The 14,412-nt window shown below is 42.3% G+C and overlaps 1 protein-coding gene across 21 annotated transcripts in view; it reads right to left on the bottom strand.

Moving 5' to 3' along the window:
• The window catches only part of LOC143208036 (disks large 1 tumor suppressor protein-like), a 397,450-nt gene that overhangs the window by 108,283 nt on the left and 274,755 nt on the right, over positions 1–14,412 (bottom strand). For 20 of the 21 annotated variants that reach the window (XM_076422075.1, XM_076422079.1, XM_076422072.1 and 17 more), the window contains 3 exons: positions 7,643–7,918; positions 4,902–5,114; positions 504–666 (listed from right to left, as the gene is read on the bottom strand). In XM_076422075.1, coding sequence (XP_076278190.1) covers positions 504–666; positions 4,902–5,114; positions 7,643–7,918 — 652 coding nt within the window. The remainder of the gene's footprint in view (positions 1–503; positions 667–4,901; positions 5,115–7,642; positions 7,919–14,412) is intronic. The other variant, XM_076422061.1, reaches the window with a different exon arrangement.

Below are 14,412 nucleotides of genomic sequence, written 5' to 3' on the forward strand. Positions count from 1 at the left end.
TTTTGCATTTTACCTTCCAGAATAATACGACAGAAATCGCTTTTTTCCAGGAAGTCAGTTCGCGTGTTTTATGGATTCGATCACGGTGCGTGAGAGATTCGATGAGCGCCCGGCAAACGAAATTCCGGGTGAAATTCCATCGGCCGCGCGTTGCTTAAACGTGCTTGTTGGGTGACAAATTTCCGCGGCGTATATTTAATTTCCAGCGGCGACAGGAGCCGGTAAACGGCGAAACGGTGAAACGTTGAAGCCGCGAGACGGCTCCAGTCTGAAAAGCCGCGGAGGAAGGAATTTCCTGCTCGCCCGGCGGCACGGACAAAAGTAACGCCGACACTTTTTCGCGGTGCGTGAAATATTTATCGTTCCGGAAGGCAGCGTCATGAAAATTCGAGAAGAAAAGATCCCGAAAAAGTGGCCGGCGGGACGCGGTGGTCGCGTGGACACATATCTACATGAGACCTGAATAATACAATATATGTACATATATGTGAATAGAAGCTTACGTGGTTGCGGCGAGAGCGAATTGTCCGAGGCCATCGGGGGTGGTGGCGGGGGCACGATTCCGGTTTCCGGTTTCGCCACCAGAAGAACCACGCGGTCCTGGGTCGCCTTCAGAGTTGCCACTGCTTCCTCGTGCGTCACATTTTCGAGGTTCTTGTCGCCCTGCTAGAATTAAAGGAAGCCTCTTTTTATCCTTATTTCGTACGCCCGCAGGAAAAAAACCACCGTAGGGAGCTTAACGTCGCTGGATACCATTCCAGATTTGTTAAGACCCCACGGTTCGGTTTGTTTCTCAACGTTGGACCCACGGCCCCAGTAGTATGTACAGTATATTGGTTGGCAAACCGTTTTTATGCAGGTGGGCCAATATCAGTATAATACAAACAACCAATTGGGCCCGCTAATATATTATTCTGATCTTCTCTTTTACGGTTATCCGTACAGTATATCATAAATACTATACATATAAACAATGTATTTCCACGGCAAAAATTGGGGAGAAAAGGAACAAAATTAATAAGAACGTCGGAATTGAACGTGCACTGTCTGCGTAGTAAGCTGATGTGCTACCATCGAACCTACAGACGTGTCCTGCACGTAAATGCTATGTATGATCTGGGTTACTACGTACGTCAACAAATTGCGATGGAAATATCTAAAAAACGAAGGCCCATTCTGAAGAAACGCAAAAGGGTTTTCTTATACTACATGTACAACATGTAGCAACGTTTCCAACGTCTGTAAGACGTACGATATTTAAATGTTGGTAAGCATTGGTTGTTAAGTTAAGTTAACCAATTATAAGGTCCAACGTTGGATATTCGTTGGCAAATTATCATACATTTTCGTCGTAGACCCTATGTCGGGTTTTGTAGACAAAATCACCAACCATAAATGCTATTAGGGGGACCAGTTGAAGTGATCCGTTTCACAACTTTTATCCTACTATCAGGTACTAGAATAAGTTTCTACCGTTTGCTAATAGATGTCGGGACTGATACTACTTCCGAGACGAAGAACTGGAAACGTTACTCGATGATGATCCATGTGCGACACTTAAAGAATTTTCGAAAACAATCACTGTCGATTTCAGTCGAGCATTGACCAAAAAACCTCCAGGGTATGCGAAAAAAGCACGCTAATAACACGCGTCTAATTAAACAGCGCGCATCGATTCTGGTTTCAAAGCAAAACACGGGTTAGTCTGGTCCGCCGTTCGAGCGAAACATTTCTCTTCGTTCATTAACGCTGTTCATTCGTCTCAATTTTCTAACGTATTCCCTTTCACCGTAGCCACGGTCTCTATTTCCCATTTTTCACCAGCGGAAAAGCACAGAAAACGGATAAAAGCGACATACAGACTGTGGAAAAAATGAACCGGTCCTGCGGCGCGCTCATCGATCGAGATTTAGCGAACCGCGATAATTGATTTCTCCCGTTCAATTTCCTCTATCAATCATCTTACCATACGGCTCCTTATGGTACACTTCGAGATGGATTATAGAACAAATATTACAAGAGTTCGCTGCTTCATCTTTGTCTGTCGCCCGTGTTACTGTGCAAACATCTGTACATACATTCAAGCGTCAAGATGACGCATCTCATTCGCGTGCACGCTCCGCTTTTTACTGGAAAATGAGACAGCTAAATCCTGCTTGTTGTATATGTAATCAATATCTGCGCTGTCATTAGGCTGTTGCGCAAAAAGTGTCGTTTTTCTTTAAAGAATCCTCAAGGACACGTCGCGTCTGTAGAAAAAGACTTTATTTACACTACTCAGCTTGGCTAGCTTTTTTAGAAGCTGGAACGTCCGACTAAATTGCTTCTGCATTTCTGCTAACTGAATTATTGCACTGTAATTTTGCTAAAACATTCTAATTCGAGCTTTTGAGAATATTATACAGACAAAATGAGGTCAGAAATAAAGTTCTAATTTAATAAATATCCCTACAGTTTTGCAAACAACGGGAGCTTTGCTTCCGCCATAGTTCCGAACCTCTTCCCTTCGTTTTTAATTTTTCGGTTCGCTGTTGTACGGTCGTTCGCCCGGTTGAAAAACTAAAATGCACGTGGAGGTAGCCAGACTTCGTCGCCTCGTCTATGGTAATTATCAGAGGACGGCTGACACGTGGAAAAAAGGTGAACATCGGAGAAGTTTCCGGCCGGTATCATAAACAACTGACGAACTTCCTGCACCGTCCGCTGTTCCCAAGTATATGCAGGCACGCAATCACACGGAAAGTTAAATCGACTCGCCTGCGAGATCTGCCGTCTACAGCGTCGCAAAAACTTTTAAATAAATCGTTCCCGCGAAAACGTCGATGCGCAACTTCGATACTTTGGAAACATCTTGAGTGCAAACCTATTTATTACATGGTACGTCAATTTTTTAATAGGCTATCGATTACATGCTCGAAACTGACTGGAATTTATATCCGAGTTGAAGATGATTGATGCCGCCGCGATGATGAGCATCGTGTCAACAATTTATCCCCGGTCCATTACATTTTTCCAATGTGCAAACTTTACAGTTGAAAAGTCTTTTTCTGAAATAAATTATTCCTCTTCTTGCTGTTCTTGCTTCCCGTTTAATTTTCATGAAGTTTCTCAATGATCAATGGTTCTTATGAGATAATAGTACAAAAAGTAAGAGTGATTGTCGGTCAGTTAATTAAGAAGCTATGAAAATGTCAGAAATGTGATTCATTTTATTTTCAGAATTCGATGCTTGCAAGATCGAGTGTAATAGAGCCAGACTGAATCGTTACGTACCCTTTTCAAGGATATGTTTCAGGACATTCTCGGCGAACTAATGATGCTATAAAAGTGTGGGAAACGCGATTGAATTTATTTTTAGAAGCCGATGCTTGCAATTTCAATCATACCGTAATTGAGACCGAAAAACGTGGCAAACAAAACTGGCGAGAGCGAAAGACTAGGAGGCTTTGAAGTCATCGTTCCACGACGACGTTGGGGGTGGCCCTGTAATGATTTTCACGCGTTTCAAATTGCGTCCGCGGTGGTTATAAATCAACCGGACCGATGTGGCCGCTTTAATCGTGGCTTTTTCGGAGCGGAGCCTCGAGGGAGGACGCGGGAGAAGAAAAGGGAGGTCGTCGAAGCGAAAAATCGCGGGAAGCTGCGAAACGACGGGGCCTCGCACCTGCAACCACTGCAACGAGGCTTCCGTCGCTGACGAAGAGAGCTATCAATTACTCGTCGCCATCAAAAGCCACTCTGATCTATTTTTCGCGTCGGCTCTCTGCCGGGGCTCGTATGTCTCCGGGTCGCTGGAGAATTTTTCGAAACTCGTTTCAAAACGTTGACAATTCCCGGCCGAATCGACCGTGTTTTCATACTTCAGAAACGAAAGAGGTTTTCTAGTCTATTTGACTTCGTGGGCCTTCTTTGGGAATTTTTTTAAAGAAATCAGACGACCTTTTTGTATTGAGGTTTGGCACACATATTTCCAGAACTTTGTTATTCTTACAAATTTAAACAAGTACTTTTGCACATATTTTTCAAAGGCACGTGCTTTGGGAAAATACAAAACAGAAAAATCGAGTTTTTCAAGGTTCTAGATCAGATAAAAATTGTCCGTTTTATTTGGAGATGGCTTTAATGGTTTCGAAAATTTTATCCTCCACTCTCGAGGGACTTTCAACGGAGCACTGTCTCCCCCCGTTGTTTTATTCAAACCTAGTGGAAGTTTTATTCGCAAGACCTATGGGTTCTAGAACAGGTCGGGCTTCAACCTGAATTGCGGGCACACATGTGCTGGCTTTTTCTCTAAATGATAAATGATTCCCTTGCTTGTCCGGAGCGAGCACACTTTGTCTGCATGAGAAATCATCTAATCAAGAGCAGACTGCTTTCTTACCCTCCGTGAGGGAACTTCGGAATCATCAGTCACGTGAAAAATGTAAGGGGGACAAACTAAATCACTATTTTTCAAGCATATTTACCGTTCGACTTTTCGAACATGTGTACGAAAAATAAACTATCGGATGTGCACATAAATGATATACTATTTTTACGTTTTTAAAATTTGCAAAAAAGTTGCTATTTCACTATATAAATAATGGAGTATTTATTGGATGATTGTATCGTTCCCCATTTTCAGAATCTTCAAAATGTTCGCTGAACAAAAATCACGCAGTTCTAACACTTCTAACGAGAAAGTAATTCACCGTAAAACAGGGGAGACAATTGTAGAAAATGTGGTGAATATATGTATAATTGATTAAAAAAGCTGTTACTTTAAAATATAATCTCGGTGTAAAATAAGGAACAAAATAAACTGAAGGGTAGGTCAGTCTGGTAGTAACTTTGTTCAGGTATAGGACGGCGGGGTTTCAAAGTAATTAAATTGGAAAGAAGCTGATTGTCCCACAACTCACCAGAGCATTCCTGACGGCCACCAATTTGTCTCCAACGACAAGGCGGCCGTCCACTTGAGCAGCGCCGCCCTCCATAATTTTCGTCACGTAGATTCCATTGTCACCGGGTATATGCTGATTGCCAATACCACCGGCGATACTGAAACCGAGGCCCTTGTTACCCTTGATTAGTTCAATTTCGATCAGCTGGGTATGCCTTCGTCGTCGTACGTACTGAAAATTAAGTAGAAAAAAAAACACGATTTAAATCACCTCCCTCGAAACATCGATTAAAACAAATCAAATTGTTATAGTAATAATTCAAGCAGTTGACGACCACGATGCAAAAATATTGCAACGGGGCTAGCATCAATATACCTAGACAGCATATTCTTTTATGCTTATCTCGTCCCTGTTTCCGGGACACTCGAAAAAGGTTAATAACGCTGACGCGAGCATGTCCACGGGTTTCAAAAATCTCTCGGCCTTCGGAACGCAATATTTTCAGTTCGCAGCGACCCCTTAACGCTGACACTGCGGAGACACTTCAAAATTTATTCGGGTCTCATTTCAACGCTGGTTGAAACCAGTCAAATTCGTTCATTCGAATACTAGCTCTTTTCGAACAAGCTTTTGTACAGACTTAATTTTATTTTTAAATAAATTGAAAAGATTTTTTTAGAATAACTGAATGGTGGATTCATCCATTTTAACTTTCAGATGCTGCACAATTTTTTATTGCTCTACGATTGTATTTCCATTTGATGTATTCGTTTGGAATATGGGATTATATATTCCCATCTAATATATTTACGCAATTCCGGTCCAGCGTGTAAACAACCGACAACAATGACCGACTGAAATATCGGTTTAATTCCCAGCATCAAGATTTAGGCGATGAGATATCGCGGTAGCTAAAGAAACACGAATGACCAGCATTATTTCTCGGAGGGAACTAGGAATCTCGGGTTTCCACAAGATATACAACCAGCATTGTCGTCGTACGCGATTATCTCGTGTCGAGCTACCGGATAATAATTGGATGTCTAAGGGATGTACCTTCGCCACCTGGGACTGTTTCATTGTTTGGAAACACGGTTCGAATCTACCGTCGTTTGTTCGGCTCGCTGAATCGAGCAATTTCAATGAACATGACCTTTTCGAAAAATAGAACGTCGAGGAGCACGAGCCTGTCGTTCGCCGGGCTTAAAACTTGAACGGGGAACGGCTCCTACGTCGATTTCAGGAACGCGACAACTCTCAGACTCATTAACTATAACGTAGATTCTGACATCGTCGGGGAAATCCCAGTGAGACGATCACTCAAGCCACGTCGGTCGTAAGTCGTTAGGGTTGCGAGTAGTTTCCGAAGTAGTAGTTTGTTTCCGGGATGTGGATTAATCTAATTTCCCGGGAGGAAGTTGCTCGCTTTAGCGATGTCGCTTACTGATTTTAAAAGACGTTTAGGGCAACAGTTTATAACTAAGTTCATTTATTTTCTACGTTCGCGATCTAATCGTCGCAAGTGTTCTGGTCTAGACAATTTTTACTAATTTTGTTTGTATACTATCAGAAAAATCAAAATCGTAGTTTATTATAAAACAAAATACAAAAAGCACTTTGTCCAAATGTATAGATATGCAGATTGCTATTATCACATTATTCACAAGCAAAATATTCTGTAGTTTTTTTGCACCAGTTTCTATGTTTTCTGAAGGACAGTAGGGTAAAGTGCCCAAATATGCACCACTTTTTGTTGATGTCATTTTTTGATTATTTTAGAATGCTCTTTCTCCTCCAAAACTTTACCAGTTGTAGATGTATTTCTTCCCTATAAGATTATGGGGTCAAGTTTGTTCAAACATTAATACAGCTTGGGAAAAATATATTTTTGGGGTGTGTCATTTGCAGGTTTCAGCGAAAGGGGTTTTTAATATGGTGCACCTTGAGTCCCTAATATGACACCTAGTGCCATATTTGGCACCCACACCAAGAATGTCAATAGCTATATCCATATTAGGAAACTTTTGGTAGTGCCATATTGGAAGAACTCCACATGGACTGATAAAATTCTAGCTACTGACAAAGAGAAAATGAATTTCAGCACAAACCAACAGTTGACAAAGCTTAATATAAATAAACTGAGACTACAGGATATGTTCAAACATTTCAATATCACTTACGTTCCTCGAAAAAGATACAATCGAAAATCTAACCACAAAAATATTCAACACGTAGAGACACAGCTGGCGGAAGATCGATACTAAAATCTATAGATATGGTGCGATTGCACTGCACACTGTTGAGTAAACATGGTAAACTATTGTTTGAGGATTTTCTCACTAGAGTGCGACTTCTCCTTTACAAGATATAAGGTAGTGCAATAATAGGAGATTATGTATACCATATTTGGGCACTTTACCATACTATAATATTTTGTTGTATAATTGGTTGGTGATTATTAGTCTGCGGATTTTATGCGTTTATGATAAAAATGAGTAGATACAATTTAAGGCAGTAGCTAAATTAAAAGAATTTAAGAACGTCGATGTATTCGTTTCAGGTTATTAAAATTAATTAAGAAAGATAGAAGCTTCTGTGTTCGACGCCTGCTCATTTTAATCAATGAATCTAGTAATTATGTTTAATTCTCATATCTACATCTGGTATAGAAGAAAATGCCGAAATAATGCACTTCGGCAGGTCTGTTGTTCGCTGACTGGTTGATTGATGTTGATAAAGGAAATGAGAAAGAAACTTACTAGTTTGACAGTGTTTCCTGCTCGTTTGAGTGCATCGACGGCTGCCGCGTGCGGTACGTCGACAACCGACACCTCGTTCACCTGTAGTATTGTGTCGTTGACACGCAATCGGCCATCCGCGGATGCGGCCCCGCCAGGTATAAGTTTCGTGATGTAAATGGCGGTGTCATTGCCGAAATGAGGGTTGTCAGTACCCCCAGCGATACTGAACCCGAGGCCAGCCCCACCCCTCTCGAGGACGATCTCCTCGTACTCCCAGTCATCGTCTCCATTGACCTGAAACAGAAATCATTTTTCCCATTGAACACTGCATCCACCTTGAAACCACCCACCATTATTAAAATTAACGCTATGAGAATCACTGGTACGGCACACTATCGTCAATTGTACAGTATTTTCGTTATCTTATTTTTCACAAATTCATCATCACTAAGTGCTTCTACTGGCACAGTCAAACTGCGGTTGAAATTCTTCGTCGGAGACCTCGACGATCCTCGAGGAAAATTACTCTCGACATCGATCAAAATTTTTAGAAGCACGAGCCTAATTCGACAATAACGTCGATGAAACGAGAGCGAGAGGTAATACCAAGCCAAACACTTGTCGGAGAATACGTAACCCTAAATCTACCTGGCCAAGTAGTTTACGAGCGTCGGGGTATTACTCCTCCAATCAAGATTACAGGATTTGCTGAACTTCAAATGAGCCCAAGGATAAACTCAGAACACTAAATCGCGGCCGACAGTGAATTTGTTAGTTTGAGTATCGCTTTATCGCATGTCGGAATAAAATGAACGGTTCGTGGATTTAATCACGGGGCACAGCGGGAACGGAATGAAAGGAATTTGGGAAGCCGGTGCTAAGAATGCAATGTGTGGCGCAACAGAAAGCACGGATTACACCACTAATCCGGCACGGGTCAGTTCCTAATTACATGAGGGACTAAGCGCCCCACAGAGCGAAGGAGTTAACTGGTTAATTGATTTTGAGACCCGCAGAGGAGTAGATTAGGTCGTGGCGGAGCTTGGATCGATGACATCGGGTTATGGTCATTATCACGGGAACGGTGATATCCTATAATGATGTTACAATCGATTATGCTTGGACGAGGTTCCATCACAAAGGGAATTCCATCGATCCGGACAACAATCAAATTGGACGTCGCATCTTATCTACCATTTTACCAATAAACTCGCAAACACATTTGATTCTGTGTATAAGAAGTCTTACTGATCACTGTTTTGCAGACATACTTCTTCAAGCTCTTACGCGAATCAGAGCAATTCATTGTGATTCATAGGTCTGTCATTATTAGACTGCGGATCCTTTATGCATTCATAGCAAAATTGAGAAGACGAAATTGAAAATTGTCGAAAAATTTTCAAAATTGAAGATGTTAATATATGATGTATTCTCTATTAAAATCATTAAGGGAAGAAATAACGTTCAATGTAGTTTCTATTTCTTGCAATCGATGCAGACAATTTTTATTTTGCATAAAGATCCGCAGTCTAGTCATTATAAACTTTATGTCGATCTCAGATAAACATTCGTTGTTCGATTAAGAGGAACTACTGCAGATAATGTTGAAGAGTCACCACTCGAGTGTTAAAGGTTAAATTACTAAAAGAAAATAAATCAACTGTGTGAGATACTCTTTGTAACGCACGAAAACCCGCAGTCTACGTATACCTATCTCAGAAGCGTATTCAAAAATAGAGAAACACGTTGAACTGGCTATCATTTTCTCGATGGCAGTAAAGAGTTAAACGTGGAACTCCGAGAAACCACGTGTACGACTGACATGCGAGTTCCAGCGGGCATCAGGGACACAGGGAATACAATCGGTTCGAAGAAACGGTGAATGATTCAAAGCTGTGTGGCATCGAGCGGTCGACCCAGAACATCGACTGTAAGAGGAGTACAGTAGTGCTTACTGAAATTTGCTAAATCTGTTACACTTAAATTTGCATGACCCATCCCCAATCTTCTCGCATACGTGAAACGGTCAATTCCTGGAAGAAGAACGCTATCCTCTAACGCGAGAATTTGTCCGAATCCTGAACTTTGAAAATTGTAAAATTTCGAATTTTCTTTTGTGAACTATGTCGAACCTATTTAAGATTTCTAAAAAAAAAAATCGTTTTTTAATGAAGAGGATTCTTTTACCTTGAAAATGAATACCTCAAAATCAACATTTTATGAATAGGATTATCGCTTATTTTAAAACAGAACATGATTTTTCAGGCAGTTCCGATAATGAGACAAAATGTTTTAAGCAAAAGTTAACGAACATTCAGCGGTCTACAAATTTCAATACAAAAAATTTGAAAAAAGGTTCATTCTATAAAAATGCAAGGTCACCTCCACTTTTTAAAACACAATATATATTTTTGATTTGATAATATTATAGCTGATGTCAAAACGAATCCAACGACCTGCATCGATATACCCTTAAACTTTCAAATAGTGCTAAAATCTTAATGAACTGTTAGATAGGCCGCTCCGACAACTGTGCGGAGGAGGCGTTTCAGGGTGTAAATGCAGCTCTCGCATTCGGAAGGGCATTTCGTGTGGCGCATGGTATCGCGACGTCCCGCGCAATCACGAGCCCTACGACAGATTTGATGCACGCGGCCGCATCAGCACATATTGCCTGCGGAATCGCGAATTAATCGTCCCGAATTACCATTCTATGGAGCCGACCCGGGACAGATGGAACGCTGCAAGGGTCGTTGCCGGCGGACCCCACTACTCCGGCAACAGCTCTCGTCCTAGGTGCAACGTTGACATTACGATGCAATTATGGCGGGAAACTACCGTTCGGTTAATCGACGCTTAGCGGCCGCGTCGAGTCGCGTCGCGCACCCTCGCTGAATGGAATCGTTAATTAATCGACGCTCGCACCCTCGAAGAACCGATTTCGATTTTGTTCTAACAATAAGCCGCGGCGCACAATGTGATATACTGCGGCGAGCGACACTGCACCGAGAAATGACAAATAGTAATTGGAAAGTGACACATTATAACCGACTCGTTATCGCCCGCGGGCTTTCACCAACTCGGTACGAATACAAGAATTACGATAATCAAACAGTCAGTGCGCTTAGTTACTATTTATTACCATCCCTAGCGTTATTTATTAGAAATTTAACCCTTAGCAGCCGAGGGGTCACCACAGAGCCACCACTAAAAATTGCTGTACCATTATTCGCAATATTGTTTACATTATTAAATATGTTGGTATCTAATCAATTATTACACATTTAAGTATTGTATGAGTTATCATGTCAATTTCATATGCAAAGGGTTAATTCGGAGCTTCGCTGAAGATTTGGTACCTACTATGGGAAAAATTTGTGAGTTTGTGAGACGAAGCAGATTTCAAATTCTACCTTGAAATTGACTCGAAGAGTTTTTAGTAGGTGTGTCAGCGAAAAAAATTGATATTTCTGACTCGGGTATCGGGACATTAATACATATAGGGAAATTCAATTTCTGGATAGTTAAAATTAACACGGTAAAATCGATGCCATGGGAAATAAGGTGCTATTCAATTCTCTCTCTGGGGAGAGTACAAAATTCGGAATTTGCATTTTCACGAGACGATCATCGATTTCTAGACTGGGATAACAAATGAGATGTCCAAGGCAATTTTGGAAATCGTGTGCAGGCGCGTTACAGAAAGATCGATGCGCGGTTCCCGTTGAATAATGTTGAGCATCGATTTACCATTTTATGTGGTCCGTTCACCATGATGGCTGTCATCGTACGTGTCGTTCCGACGGCGCTAACAACATTTTAAAACGGCGATAACGACATTAATGGTGGCGCCGGCCGACAGAGATGCGCGAGTCACTCATATAATTTCAACTTTCGTTCACATTCACTGGTCACACACGTGCGCCCGCGTCCGTCGAATATCGGGACCGCGTTTATTGACGTTCCACCGTCATTATTTCTGTCGCGTTAACGCATCCCCGATCTTCTGCTGGGAAAAACGGGAACAAAAATAAAAAGAACTCTATTCACCACTGGTGTTATTGCCGACAGTGCGGAGCACGTTCGTCGCACTCGCGGAGGATATTTACAACGCGTCGCGCGGCGGCTTTTTTCTGCCTACGGGGAAACGATACGTAAATCACGCGGATTATTTATCACGCGAACCGGGAACGTATTATCAAGTGTATAATCAGTATCGGAGCGTTGCGTAATACGGCGGAAAACTCGCGTACCGAGTAGAGATTAAAACGCCGCCGACATTTGCATAAATCCGTGCGGCTGGGTCGCGTGAGAGAAGAAACGGATGGGCACCCGCTGATACGAAAAATCCTAATATTTAACGATCACCGGAACTAAAATTGTATGGTACAAATTTCCCCCGATTAACTCTCCCTTCAAATTATTTTCCGCTGCTTCCCCTCCCCTTTACGATATTAGCTCTACTTGTTCTTTACGTCCGATCACGTTATTATCTGTGGAAGGAGTGCAGCATATTCATAACAAAAATGATAATATCAGAGGAATTAACAAATACTTGTTATTGTCGACTGGTTGATATTATCAAGAGAAGAAACAAATCCACAGTCTAATCGTTGTTAAGAATGTAAAGTATGCTAGTTCATTATAGTCACTGTATGCTACTACACACTTTTACTTGTCCCCATGCTGGAAATTGCTATTCGTCTCGCACAACCTCGTATTCCGAATATGCCGCACTTCCTCTACTAAATCATAAGGATTACTAGAATACGCGACCACGAAGACTTGAAATTTATCGATCGAGTTGGGGTACCACCTTGAACCGCAGAGGGCGATTGTAGAAATGAATCAATCGTAAACTTAGGCTGATCACGACGATCAGTGATACCGGTAACGATACGGGAGACGGTGACGATCACCGAGGAAGCTACGTGACGATCCGCAACTGGTCACAGGTGATCGCAGCAGAAGTTCTCTCGCGAGAAGGCGGGAAGTCGACTTCCGCTCGGACACGGAAGAGATTCTGCCTTCCTCGACGACTGGAAATCGCGGAACTGCGACAGTCCAGCGACGACGGGCAAGAAGTAACGTTATCCGGTCGCGTTCTCGTTCCCGCTGAGCGTCACACGCTTGAAACTGGCAGCCGTTTCGCCCGCGACTCGACTGTGCCCGCTGCTCCGCTTGCTCGCTCGCCTTCACGCGGTGGCAGTCATCGCTATTATAATATTAGACCAGTGGCCGACTATTTCCAACCGACTGTGAAAATATACCAGCGGCACGCGTACTCCGCGAAGATACGCGGCACCGAAATAAGCCGTTCGTGGTCAGTCACACGGGCTGCCAGTGAGGCATCGGGATTTATGGCACCCGGCGGCTGTCCGTTGCAGAATCTTTTTTCTACTGTTTTCCTGAACCAGTTTCAGTGCCATAGGTCTCTCTCCGAAAATCTGATCGGAGATTACAATCGCGATTTTATTTATTTGGGCCGAACAATGCGAGATTGTGTGGTAGCCCCCTCTATTTGAATTTGACGCTCTGAATAAAGCTACGAAGCTCGTGACAGTACAAATTTCACTTAGTATGTTCAGTTAATTACGAAATCTGAATGTTCAGAACTTTTAAGAATGGAACAGATTAACCTTTGTGTAGTCAACCAATGTATAGATTATTTAAAACCTTTCTGTATTTAACATGTTTTCACAAATTCTCATTACAAGACTATAAATTAATATATTAGCGAGTAAAGAATGGATATTCAGAGAAATTTTGTAATATTTTTTCAAGGAACATTAACAAATTGTTGAAAGAAATACAGTAAATGTGTGTAACGCAAACGATGTTGAATGAACGGCTGACTAATTTTCCAAACAAAACGCTTCCTCCTGCACTTTTATTTCTTTATTCATGCACACTCATTTCTTTATTTCGTTCAACCAAATTCACTTCATACATCTTCCTTTCACTCATTATGTTTCTTTTTCATTCTCACCGCACATATCCACACAAACATTTCCAATTTCCACAGGCTCTTTAAAGCCCCGACCAGACTGACAGGGAATTGTCCGCAGCCTGTCCGCATACTGCACATGTTTGTGAATATGTGCGCGTACGATACATGTGCAGAGTATGCGAACTGGGCGTGGACTGTCTGCGGACAATTGTCTGTCAGTCTGGACAGGCCTTTACAAATATTTTGTTGTAGATGTTGATGCTTTTAAGAAAAGTGCGTCTAGCTGTTAGAGCCTTTTACCGTCGAGAGAGGTGTGGTAGGATCCACTGGCGGTGAAAATTTGATTTTTCCCTCTCGCGGCCGATAATTGTAGATAATACGCTCGTATCAAACATTTCCAATTTCCATAAGCCCGGGATTAATTCGGGCACGATGGAGGACCGCTCGTAAATCCGCCAGTAGAATTCTCGGGAGCCCGAGGGGGTGAGTTTCCATGTGTGTTACGTGAATGCGGCGTTAAAGACCAACACCGGTAATCACGGAATCTTGGCTCGGGAAACTCCGTCAGGCCCAGGTCCGTTCCGTTCGTGTTTCGAATTAACATCGCGTCTTCTAACCGACGGCTATATTCGTTGGCCTTTGTCGGAACGCGGCTACCAACCGCGGGTAAAGATAGCAGCGGGTTTCGTGGCGAACGCTCGTGATTTTGGGACGCAACGACCTTGAAAATAATTACTTTCTCCCAAGCGTCTCTCTCAATCGTCGCTAATTTTTAGCTGGTCGCCCTCCCGTCGATTATTTTTAGTCGCTCCTAAATAAATGATCACAAGAGTACCGA

The sequence above is a fragment of the Lasioglossum baleicum genome, chromosome 4 (genome assembly GCF_051020765.1).
Source record: "Lasioglossum baleicum chromosome 4, iyLasBale1, whole genome shotgun sequence".
In the NCBI taxonomy this organism is placed as follows: domain Eukaryota; kingdom Metazoa; phylum Arthropoda; class Insecta; order Hymenoptera; family Halictidae; genus Lasioglossum; species Lasioglossum baleicum.